Source organism: Centruroides sculpturatus, unplaced genomic scaffold (assembly GCF_000671375.1).
Source record: "Centruroides sculpturatus isolate CEXI.00-Female unplaced genomic scaffold, Cexi_2.0 scaffold7, whole genome shotgun sequence".
NCBI classification, from domain to species: Eukaryota; Metazoa; Arthropoda; class Arachnida; order Scorpiones; family Buthidae; genus Centruroides; species Centruroides sculpturatus.
Window position 1 is genome coordinate 1,813,876 of NW_019384510.1, and position 12,686 is coordinate 1,826,561.

The 12,686-nt window shown below is 32.5% G+C and overlaps 2 protein-coding genes across 2 annotated transcripts in view; one reads left to right on the forward strand and one right to left on the reverse strand.

Moving 5' to 3' along the window:
- Positions 1 to 618: 618 nt before the first annotated feature.
- Positions 619 to 1,491, forward strand: LOC111622359 (the record flags this gene model as incomplete). The annotated part of the gene is made up of 1 exon (XM_023364717.1): positions 619 to 1,491. A coding segment is annotated over one exon (873 nt), but the record flags the coding sequence as incomplete, so codon positions are not given.
- Positions 1,492 to 5,928: 4,437 nt separating this feature from the next.
- Positions 5,929 to 12,686, reverse strand: part of LOC111622360 (zinc finger protein OZF-like) — a gene marked incomplete at its 3' end in the record, with an annotated part of 17,352 nt that continues 10,594 nt past the window's right edge. The window contains exons 3-4 of the mRNA XM_023364718.1: positions 8,294 to 8,608; positions 5,929 to 6,257 (exon numbers count right to left, since the gene is read on the reverse strand). Of these exons, the coding sequence (XP_023220486.1) occupies positions 5,929 to 6,257; positions 8,294 to 8,608 (644 nt within the window). The remainder of the gene's footprint in view (positions 6,258 to 8,293; positions 8,609 to 12,686) is intronic.

Below are 12,686 nucleotides of genomic sequence, written 5' to 3' on the forward strand. Positions count from 1 at the left end.
GGTCTTCTGTTTCTCTCACACAATAAGACTTCTCTCACTCCCTACACAGTTTTCGGCCATCATTATTGTTTATGCATCAAGTGTAGTAGTAACGTTTACAATTATCATTTTGCTATCTCAGTGTAACTCTCATATTAACTATTAATTATTCCTATTTTATTACAATTATTACTTTTGACTGTATTTTGCACGATTAGTTAATCAAGTAATTTACATAACCTCAAAAGTACTCAACACGTGGCACGAGCTCCCACCAACAACGGCTTTTGTGTTGTAAGTATACTTTTTTTATTTATATCGAAAATGCTTGGCTGCTTAGCGTATCTTTGGATTTCCAATTCATGAACAGGATCCAGCAGTTGTTCAGTTAGCCGTCCATCTTGAAAACGGTCAGCATGTATATTTCACGAACGACACAGCGATTGATCGTGCTATAAATCCACCTAAAACTACACTCACTGAATTTTTTGAATTGTGTAATCGTGCGGATGATTTTGGTGCCTTTGCACGAACATTACGCTATTCACAGGTACCACGCTATTTCACATGGGCTCAAACAAAAAAATGGATGCCCCGCAAGCAAGGCTCACCAGTTGATGCATGTCTCAATTTATTTAAATCAAACGCCTTGGGCCATTATTTACAGTCAATCCAAGACACACTGAGTGCTTTTATCTTCGACTGTTGTTGGTTAATGTTACTGGCCTATTATCATTTCAAGATATACGTAAAGTGAATGGGCAACAGTATCCAACGTATAAAGATGCATGCCTTGCACTCGGCTTGCTGGAAGACGACAACCAATGGGAATGTATGCTTGCTGAAGCTGCATTGAACTTTACAGCAATACAAATTCGTCTACTATTCGCTATAGTGTTGACTACATGTTTCCCAGCCCGAGCACAGATATTGTGGGATAATCACAAAGATTCAATGACTGATGATATATTGCATCAACATCGAACACGGTGCAACGATCTAATGATAACATTCAGCGACGCTATGTACAATGAAGCATTGATTGCTATTGAGGATCTTTGCATTGTCATTGCCAACTTATCACTCAGTCATTTTGGTATGAATTCGCCAAATCGAACTGCATCTGATTTAATGAACACTGAAATGAGTCGTGAACTGCAGTACAACACTGTAGAAATGGCAGCGATTGTTACTCGCAACGTCCCACTGATGAATGACGAACAAAGAACCATTTATGACCGCATTATGCTCGCAGTTTCAGCAGGACAAGGTGGGTTCTTCTTTTTGGATGCACCGGGTGGAACTGGCAAAACATTCCTTATTTCGCTAATTCTTGCTGAAATACGATCAAATAATGGCATCGCATTGGCCGTTGCATCATCGGGCATTGCGGCAACTTTATTGGATGGAGGCAGAACAGCTCATTCAGTATTTAAGCTGCCACTAAATATTCAAAATAACCCTGACGCAGTATGCAACATNATTATTGAACATGAAACAAGAAATTTCTAAAGTTTGATTTTCTTCGTTTATTAACGTTTATTTTGTGCATAAAACAATTGATTTTATGTACGGAAAAAAAATATGGTTTTTAGAATAAATACAAATTTTATTTATTAGCAAGCAATATGGTTATTTTTACTTGTTTACGTACGTGTCATTTATTTATAGCGATAACATTCATTTGTATTATTACGGAGAATTCGTTTATTGTTAGAAGTGTATTCAGAAACACGACAAGTAATCGTGTTTGCACGAAGATCAATTATTCTCACTCGCTTTATTTTCAGATACGAAAGAGATTAGAATAAGTGAATTTTACCGTAAATGTCGTTTTTTTTAAATCATAAACAGTAAAAAGTTTTAATAACGAAACCTTTTCATTTGAAAAATAGATATATCACGCAGACAACCAATTTCTAAACGTTGTATATATATTAAAGTGAAATAAACATTGCGGGACATAATTGTAGGGTCCCAGACGAGGTTCGAACTGGAGTAAACCGTGAAATTCATGCGCGACACGAGATGTAAACAACGAGACTCGGTGCGGTTCGAGTATGTGTCAACTATCTGTTAATGTCTTAGAGGAAGACAAACTCTAACACGAGCGCTCATAAACAGGTAGATCTTTGACTCGCGTGTCTATAAAATGTTGGCCGAGATAAACTTTTTTCGAACAAAAAATAGAGGAAATTTTGATAGGTGAAAGGTGAAAATGATCGTTAAATTCTTAGACGTCAAAAATGGTAAATAACGGCCTGAGTTATGAGTGCAGGTGTTAACTGCAAAAGTTCAACCCTTATTGACTGATTGATGTAATAAAGTAACGCGACACAACGGCGATCTGCGAAAAGGTAATGCTTCCGGAAATGCTTTTCTGCGGAAACTACTCGTTATTTAAGTGTCAGGGAGGCGAAAACTGCCCACAAATAACCACGCGACAAGTCCGTTATTCAGCCCAAACCCGCTACCTGTATTTAGCTGTTTTAGCCACTTTACCCCGTAATTTTATAAAGTATTATTTAGTTATATTAAATAAACAAGTATTGTATTTTTATTACGAAGTTAATACAAAATTTAATATAAGATTACATATAATATGCTCATCACTTTCTTTGGTATTAATAAAGCGAAAAGGAGTAGCGTGACACACGAAAATAAAGAAGTTGAGTAGTACCAAACTCTGTTTTCAGCCGACTTTCGGTAGTAAATAACTTTATTTTTCTGCTCAAAAAATGTCTAAGATTTTTTGAGCAGAAAAGATTCTAAAAACCAGAAAAACTTAAAATTATTGAATAAAAATTAAAAATTATCACCCCGACCTTACCGCCTCTAGTGGCCAGGATGTAAACTATATTTCCGCGGGAAAGTTGCTGAAACTATTCGAATAAGTAGACATTTTTAGACATCGATCTGTGGAACAATTTAAGTAGATTCGGGGATCCGTATCTTCTATTCATACGTTACTTCAGAAATGGTTACTGTTTTAGACTTTTACCACGGAATTCCTATCGGAACAGCACGTGTTGCGACAATATCTTCTAATTGCCATCACTACGTGTTCGTGAATAACGTCTCGCGCCATCCGCCATTGGAGATTGGATTTCGATGAGTTTTTAAATTATTTTTGTACCGTTCTCGAGCGAATTTTTGCTTTAATTTACTGTAGCGTGTTATTTACTGTATTTTAGAATTTTTATCTATATGACTTTGTAATGATGTACCGGTACACGCTGTTTGTCTATTCGAGTCTTTCTCAACGGGGGCGATTAGTAACAATTTATATTTTCGGAGGCGAAAAAACTATATATTTCAACGCTTTTCCCGTGTAATACCACAACTCTGGAAATCTCTAAAACATGGACTACTTTATTTAAACGTTATAAATTAGATTGCTAGAGCTACATGGTCGCATAGCAACTATAGTTTGCGAATTTTTATAATTTTCCGTTCTATTTCGAGACATTTTCGAACTGCAAGAAAATCTCGATTTACATTGGAGTTCCATTTAGCCTCACCGCTTTTTCAAGAAGTGCTACAACTCTGATACAGAAAACTCTAGTACAAGTCGACCCCCCTATAACACTGTTGATAATTCAGTTTTATATGAGTTCCATGTTGTACGAGTCACTTAGATTTTACAAATACGTGAGATGTTCACAGCCCAGCACACGTATTTGTAAAATCTAAGTGACTCGTACAACATGGAACTCATATAAAACTGAATTATCAACAGTGTTATAGGGGGGTCGACTTGTACTAGAGTTTTCTGTATCAGAGTTGTAGCACTTCTTGAAAAAGCGGTGAGGCTAAATGGAACTCCAATGTAAATCGAGATTTTCTTGCAGTTCGAAAATGTCTCGAAATAGAACGGAAAATTATAAAAATTCGCAAACTATAGTTGCTATGCGACCATGTAGCTCTAGCAATCTAATTTATAACGTTTAAATAAAGTAGTCCATGTTTTAGAGATTTCCAGAGTTGTGGTATTACACGGGAAAAGCGTTGAAATATATAGTTTTTTCGCCTCCGAAAATATAAATTGTTACTAATCGCCCCCGTTGAGAAAGACTCGAATAGACAAACAGCGTGTACCGGTACATCATTACAAAGTCATATAGATAAAAATTCTAAAATACAGTAAATAACACGCTACAGTAAATTAAAGCAAAAATTCGCTCGAGAACGGTACAAAAATAATTTAAAAACTCACCGAAATCCAATCTCCAATGGCGGATGGCGCGAGACGTTATTCACGAACACGTAGTGATGGCAATTAGAAGATATTGTCGCAACACGTGCTGTTCCGATAGGAATTCCGTGGTAAAAGTCTAAAACAGTAACCATTTCTGAAGTAACGTATGAATAGAAGATACGGATCCCCGAATCTACTTAAATTGTTCCACAGATCGATGTCTAAAAATGTCTACTTATTCGAATAGTTTCAGCAACTTTCCCGCGGAAATATAGTTTACATCCTGGCCACTAGAGGCGGTAAGGTCGGGGTGATAATTTTTAATTTTTATTCAATAATTTTAAGTTTTTCTGGTTTTTAGAATCTTTTCTGCTCAAAAAATCTTAGACATTTTTTGAGCAGAAAAATAAAGTTATTTACTACCGAAAGTCGGCTGAAAACAGAGTTTGGTACTACTCAACTTCTTTATTTTCGTGTGTCACGCTACTCCTTTTCGCTTTATTAATACCAAAGAAAGTGATGAGCATATTATATGTAATCTTATATTAAATTTTGTATTAACTTCGTAATAAAAATACAATACTTGTTTATTTAATATAACTAAATAATACTTTATAAAATTACGGGGTAAAGTGGCTAAAACAGCTAAATACAGGTAGCGGGTTTGGGCTGAATAACGGACTTGTCGCGTGGTTATTTGTGGGCAGTTTTCGCCTCCCTGACACTTAAATAACGAGTAGTTTCCGCAGAAAAGCATTTCCGGAAGCATTACCTTTTCGCAGATCGCCGTTGTGTCGCGTTACTTTATTACATCAATCAGTCAATAAGGGTTGAACTTTTGCAGTTAACACCTGCACTCATAACTCAGGCCGTTATTTACCATTTTTGACGTCTAAGAATTTAACGATCATTTTCACCTTTCACCTATCAAAATTTCCTCTATTTTTTGTTCGAAAAAAGTTTATCTCGGCCAACATTTTATAGACACGCGAGTCAAAGATCTACCTGTTTATGAGCGCTCGTGTTAGAGTTTGTCTTCCTCTAAGACATTAACAGATAGTTGACACATACTCGAACCGCACCGAGTCTCGTTGTTTACATCTCGTGTCGCGCATGAATTTCACGGTTTACTCCAGTTCGAACCTCGTCTGGGACCCTACAATTATGTCCCGCAATGTTTATTTCACTTTAATATATATACAACGTTTAGAAATTGGTTGTCTGCGTGATATATCTATTTTTCAAATGAAAAGGTTTCGTTATTAAAACTTTTTACTGTTTATGATTTAAAAAAAACGACATTTACGGTAAAATTCACTTATTCTAATCTCTTTCGTATCTGAAAATAAAGCGAGTGAGAATAATTGATCTTCGTGCAAACACGATTACTTGTCGTGTTTCTGAATACACTTCTAACAATAAACGAATTCTCCGTAATAATACAAATGAATGTTATCGCTATAAATAAATGACACGTACGTAAACAAGTAAAAATAACCATATTGCTTGCTAATAAATAAAATTTGTATTTATTCTAAAAACCATATTTTTTTTCCGTACATAAAATCAATTGTTTTATGCACAAAATAAACGTTAATAAACGAAGAAAATCAAACTTTAGAAATTTCTTGTTTCATGTTCAATAATATCTAAAATACGAGTATTACATATTTTTCAAGGAAAGTTAATAAAATCATTTCCACAAGTCATTATTTGTTACTATTATGATGTTTAATAATATGATATTTTAAAGAACGTTTAAAACAAAATTTTTCTGAGCAATGATTACACGAGAATGGTTTCTCTCCGGTGTGAAGACGAAGATGTTCTATCAGATTATGTTTAAGTGTAAAACTTCGTTTGCAATAATCGCAACAGAATGGCTTTTCCCCCGTGTGAGTTCGGAGATGTTGAATCAGATTTCCTTTATGTGCAAAACGTTGCTTGCAATGATCACAGGCAAAGGGTTTTTCTCCAGTGTGGATCCTTCGATGATATTTTAACCCATTTTTCGAAACGTATTCTTTGTCGCAACTGTTACATCGATACTTCCCATTTCTTGAATTCTGATTGCTTAAACCTGTAAAATACGATTAGAGCATTAAAACTGAAACTCTCTTCACTTTATTGCTAATCGAATACGTAAATATCTAAAATTAATCGCTGATTTTAAAGTATTGTTAGAGTTTGCGTGCAGATAGAAAAAGAATTTTCTTTCTAGAAAGGTTCTTTAAACGAAAATTGATACCTTACAACTAACTAGACCACCCCACATCAAACAATAAATCATACGTAAACTGCTTACACCAGTATTTGCAAATATTTCCAAGCAGTATACACATACTATCACAAATTAATGTAATTTATACATTTATCTCAAAGCAATTTATGTGAAGAGTATTTTAACAAATAACATATTTGGAAATTATTTAAAATATCTCCTTCATTTCATTTCTGTTTCTCTTCATTTGCTTGACATATATTCTTCCTTTTTCATATTCTTGTATAATTTCTTATCAATGCCTCAAATTTAGTCTTCTGTAAACAGAAGTTAAACGCATTCCTCGACTCATCCTTTTTCCTGGAAACAATTCTTCATTTGATTCTTTTCTCTTTATTGTTTAACAGTGAATCTGAAAACAAAGTTTTGAAATCAGATACGAAAATGATGTTATACATTATTTTATAAAACAAATGAAATATTTCAAATTAAATAATTTTAGAAATTCTTTCTTGAACACGTCATCCACAAAATTCAAGCTGGGTTCAAGATCTGAAAAATAAACGTTTTTAAGTTAATTTTCTTAAACAGGAATACATATGCATGTGAAGTGCATTGATTAATTATTAATAGGATATTTAAAATAATTTTATCTGCTATGTTCAAAAACAAGTAGATCAGATAATATTGTATTTTACGAAGATCCTTTCTTTTTATTTTGATATTTCACAACTTTGATTGAAGAATTTAAAATTTTAAAACAACCATTTCTAACCTTTTCCTAAAAATTGTGGCTTTAACAATGCCTAAGAAAAAATAAAAGATGTACTTACGTTTGTTTACAATAAGTCAAGAAACTTCTTTCAACAAAAAAACGTATAGCACTTTCTATACTTGTTAGCAAATCCCACAAACCAAACTCTAAGGCCATTCGATATAACAAGAAATGTTGCTCGAGAAATCTTCAGCTATTTACTGTCGTTTCTTCTCCACTTTTCAGTTCGGACAGAACCGAAGATGACGGCAGAACTCTATCTGAATTGGCATTTGCTTTTTTTTTCTCTGTAAATCAATTGTCAATATTCTGAAGAAAATAAGAAGTGGCACCATTTAATATTTAAATTCTAATTGTTTTCATTTCTGTATTTTTCGAAAGTTACAAATTGAAATTCGAAAAATAATATTTCATTCGAATATTATTGAAAAGGGATGAATACTTTTAAACAATATATAAAAGTCGCGCATGAATTTCACGGTTTACTCCAGTTCGAACCTCGTCTGGGACAATACAATTATGTCCCGCAATGTTTATTTCACTTTAATATATATACAACGTTTAGAAATTGGTTGTCTGCGTGATATATCTATTTTTCAAATGAAAAGGTTTCGTTATTAAAACTTTTTACTGTTTATGATTTAAAAAAAACGACATTTACGGTAAAATTCACTTATTCTAATCTCTTTCGTATCTGAAAATAAAGCGAGTGAGAATAATTGATCTTCGTGCAAACACGATTACTTGTCGTGTTTCTGAATACACTTCTAACAATAAACGAATTCTCCGTAATAATACAAATGAATGTTATCGCTATAAATAAATGACACGTACGTAAACAAGTAAAAATAACCATATTGCTTGCTAATAAATAAAATTTGTATTTATTCTAAAAACCATATTTTTTTTCCGTACATAAAATCAATTGTTTTATGCACAAAATAAACGTTAATAAACGAAGAAAATCAAACTTTAGAAATTTCTTGTTTCATGTTCAATAATATCTAAAATACGAGTATTACATATTTTTCAAGGAAAGTTAATAAAATCATTTCCACAAGTCATTATTTGTTACTATTATGATGTTTAATAATATGATATTTTAAAGAACGTTTAAAACAAAATTTTTCTGAGCAATGATTACACGAGAATGGTTTCTCTCCGGTGTGAAGACGAAGATGTTCTATCAGATTATGTTTAAGTGTAAAACTTCGTTTGCAATAATCGCAACAGAATGGCTTTTCCCCCGTGTGAGTTCGGAGATGTTGAATCAGATTTCCTTTATGTGCAAAACGTTGCTTGCAATGATCACAGGCAAAGGGTTTTTCTCCAGTGTGGATCCTTCGATGATATTTTAACCCATTTTTCGAAACGTATTCTTTGTCGCAACTGTTACATCGATACTTCCCATTTCTTGAATTCTGATTGCTTAAACCTGTAAAATACGATTAGAGCATTAAAACTGAAACTCTCTTCACTTTATTGCTAATCGAATACGTAAATATCTAAAATTAATCGCTGATTTTAAAGTATTGTTAGAGTTTGCGTGCAGATAGAAAAAGAATTTTCTTTCTAGAAAGGTTCTTTAAACGAAAATTGATACCTTACAACTAACTAGACCACCCCACATCAAACAATAAATCATACGTAAACTGCTTACACCAGTATTTGCAAATATTTCCAAGCAGTATACACATACTATCACAAATTAATGTAATTTATACATTTATCTCAAAGCAATTTATGTGAAGAGTATTTTAACAAATAACATATTTGGAAATTATTTAAAATATCTCCTTCATTTCATTTCTGTTTCTCTTCATTTGCTTGACATATATTCTTCCTTTTTCATATTCTTGTATAATTTCTTATCAATGCCTCAAATTTAGTCTTCTGTAAACAGAAGTTAAACGCATTCCTCGACTCATCCTTTTTCCTGGAAACAATTCTTCATTTGATTCTTTTCTCTTTATTGTTTAACAGTGAATCTGAAAACAAAGTTTTGAAATCAGATACGAAAATGATGTTATACATTATTTTATAAAACAAATGAAATATTTCAAATTAAATAATTTTAGAAATTCTTTCTTGAACACGTCATCCACAAAATTCAAGCTGGGTTCAAGATCTGAAAAATAAACGTTTTTAAGTTAATTTTCTTAAACAGGAATACATATGCATGTGAAGTGCATTGATTAATTATTAATAGGATATTTAAAATAATTTTATCTGCTATGTTCAAAAACAAGTAGATCAGATAATATTGTATTTTACGAAGATCCTTTCTTTTTATTTTGATATTTCACAACTTTGATTGAAGAATTTAAAATTTTAAAACAACCATTTCTAACCTTTTCCTAAAAATTGTGGCTTTAACAATGCCTAAGAAAAAATAAAAGATGTACTTACGTTTGTTTACAATAAGTCAAGAAACTTCTTTCAACAAAAAAACGTATAGCACTTTCTATACTTGTTAGCAAATCCCACAAACCAAACTCTAAGGCCATTCGATATAACAAGAAATGTTGCTCGAGAAATCTTCAGCTATTTACTGTCGTTTCTTCTCCACTTTTCAGTTCGGACAGAACCGAAGACGACGGCAGAACTCTATCTGAATTGGCATTTGCTTTTTTTTCTCTGTAAATCAATTGTCAATATTCTGAAGAAAATAAGAAGTGGCACCATTTAATATTTAAATTCTAATTGTTTTCATTTCTGTATTTTTCGAAAGTTACAAATTGAAATTCGAAAAATAATATTTCATTCGAATATTATTGAAAAGGGATGAATACTTTTAAACAATATAAAAAATTATTAATAATGAATGGCGATTTATTGTGACACGGTCACAATGCCGTGCTGCAGTTTTTAACCATATTGATAATTTACTTCATTTGAGAGGTTGAGGCAGAAGTTCAAACGTTAAACGTGTACGGGTAGCAGAAGTACACGTTACACGTTTCAAGTCCAAGCAAAAATCGTTGAGGCACACGTTCATAACATCACGTGACTCAGTGAACATCGCGCATTGACTCACGGGAAATAAGTCGAAAAAAATGGCGGAAGCAACATAAATCATAATTTTAACCCCAAACACAAAAAATGAAGACGTTTAAGCCGATCGAGTACTCACCAAGCTATACGTAGCAAACGCCATTATCGACGGTCCAGAGCTGCCAGATGGCGGCGCTCACCCGTTACCCGTACACGTTTTGGGCTAAATACGTGCGCCTCAACCTCTCTATTTAAAATATATGCTCTCCATCTGCAATTAGCAGTGTCTTGCCCCCGTACATCATTCTTTTCTTTTAACAATAGAGTCGTGCCGATCATCTATAATTGCTTTCGAGAGAAAACTTTTGAATCGAAATAGCGTGATTTCCGGTTTGCAACGGAATTTCATGTACAAGTAATCGGGGCATCCCGCTTCTTTTAACGATTCCATAATTTCTCTCGTCTTACATCTAACTTCGTTCTGAAGATGTAAGAATTTAGTTAAGGAAACACTCTGCATTTAAACCCGTTATAGATTTTTATGAATTTTTGGAAATATTTCTGTAGGCGTATCAAAGAATTCTATACTGCAACAACCAACTTGTTCTATTGTCTTTTAATCAATAACTAAAACAGCGGCCGACGGACGGATTATAAAGTTTTACTTTTGAATAGCCGAAAACGTTTCTTTTATTTCATTTCTCCTCGGAACAATTGGTCATTCCAAAATAAATTAATAACACAAAATATCTCAGCTTCTTTCTTGTTGCTCTTTCAACGATTGGGTTGTAACGGAACGTTTTTCAAATTTGAATAAATCCGGTGGAGCCGTCTGTAATTTCAGAAGTAAGAAACGTCATTTTTGCCGTTATTTTTATCGTAAAATCAAGCGTCAATTTCCCAGTCATATTTTACTTCAATAGAATTTACCAGGAATAATATTTTATTAAAAATTAACTATAAAGAAATATTTTTTAATGTAATATACAGTGGCACTGGATAATAAATCCTAGGGTAATTGAAATTTTTAGGAGATAAGGGAAAACAAAAAGGATGTTCAACTTCCGTTGAAGGAAGTGCCTTTTACCAGTTTCCTTCGTTTTAGAAAATATAATTTTCCTATCAAAATCATGGAATAATTTCGTCTAAAATTATATAAAAATCTTATATAAAAAAAATGCAGTTTCCTATATCTGCCCAAATAAATATTTTACACATTTTTTTTAAAAATTAAATTGAACATTATAAACTTTAAATCTATAAAACTTACTTTAATTAACACCCCTGCTATATATGTTATCACTAATCGTACTTGATTTGAACCATCACTGTTAGCCTACCTTGATTAATTAACAGCCGCAAAATTCCAATTTTCTCGCGGTACATTCCAAACATAGATAAACGACAAAGCACATCACCAAGATATATTGACAAAACTTATCTGTAATATTAATTGTTAGCAGAATATATACTTTTACAATAGCTTCTACGTAGAAAACATCTTTTTCGATAATTTCGATAGTGTAATTAATACGTATTCACACATTGGAAGCACTCTAATTCAATACGTTATCTACCTAATTTTACAGCAATTTTAAAATTATCATCAACTTCATGTTCTAAACAAAATTAAAAAAAAAATACCTTGTACAGGTTGAATTAACAGTATGTAATCAGGTTGAAAAATCCTGATGAAATTTAGACCTTACTAAATTTCATCAGAAATTATGTCTACAATACTCTTCACAACATAATTAGCAATAAAATCAAAAAAAAATAAAAAAAATTAGGAAAAGTTACGACTGTATTTTAAAATAAAATATAAAGCTTATTGTTTACATATTTTATATTTACCAAATATTCAATTTTGTAGTAAAATATTGTAGAAACAATGAACAGATTGTACAGTAAACAGGCAACGATAGACATGTAGCAAACGACTCCCTATCAGCTAATTTGCATAATTACACGCGAAACATTCAGCTATACGTCATATCAAATATTTTGCATATTCACGCGAAGCAAATTTTACGTCATGTTCAACAGATTTTCGTATTTTGTCACACTTATAATCAGATACCGCCATCTTTCGAGAATACCAATTAACGCTCCGATTGGAGATTACCGGATGCGCCGCCATCTTGGAACCTAAGGTAACATTAACAAAAGTTTCTTGTCTTAAATAACAAGAGTAAATCGAATTTTATTTTTCAGAGATCAAAATCGGGTGATGCAAAGTTTATAAACGATCACATTGATACCAACAATAATCGGGTATATTCCGAGGAAGACGTTGTCGAAAGAGTAAGAAATGAACGATACGCTTATATGATATTATTATTATATGGATGTTATGATATCCATATAATAAAATGTTATTAATATGAATAATGTATCCTAACAAAAATAACAATTTTGCTTCTTTATAGACAATACTCAACTGCTAAATGATTGGGGGAATTTTTCATTCTCATCATTAGAAGAAAATAATATTCGTCATTTAAGAAATTATATTGACT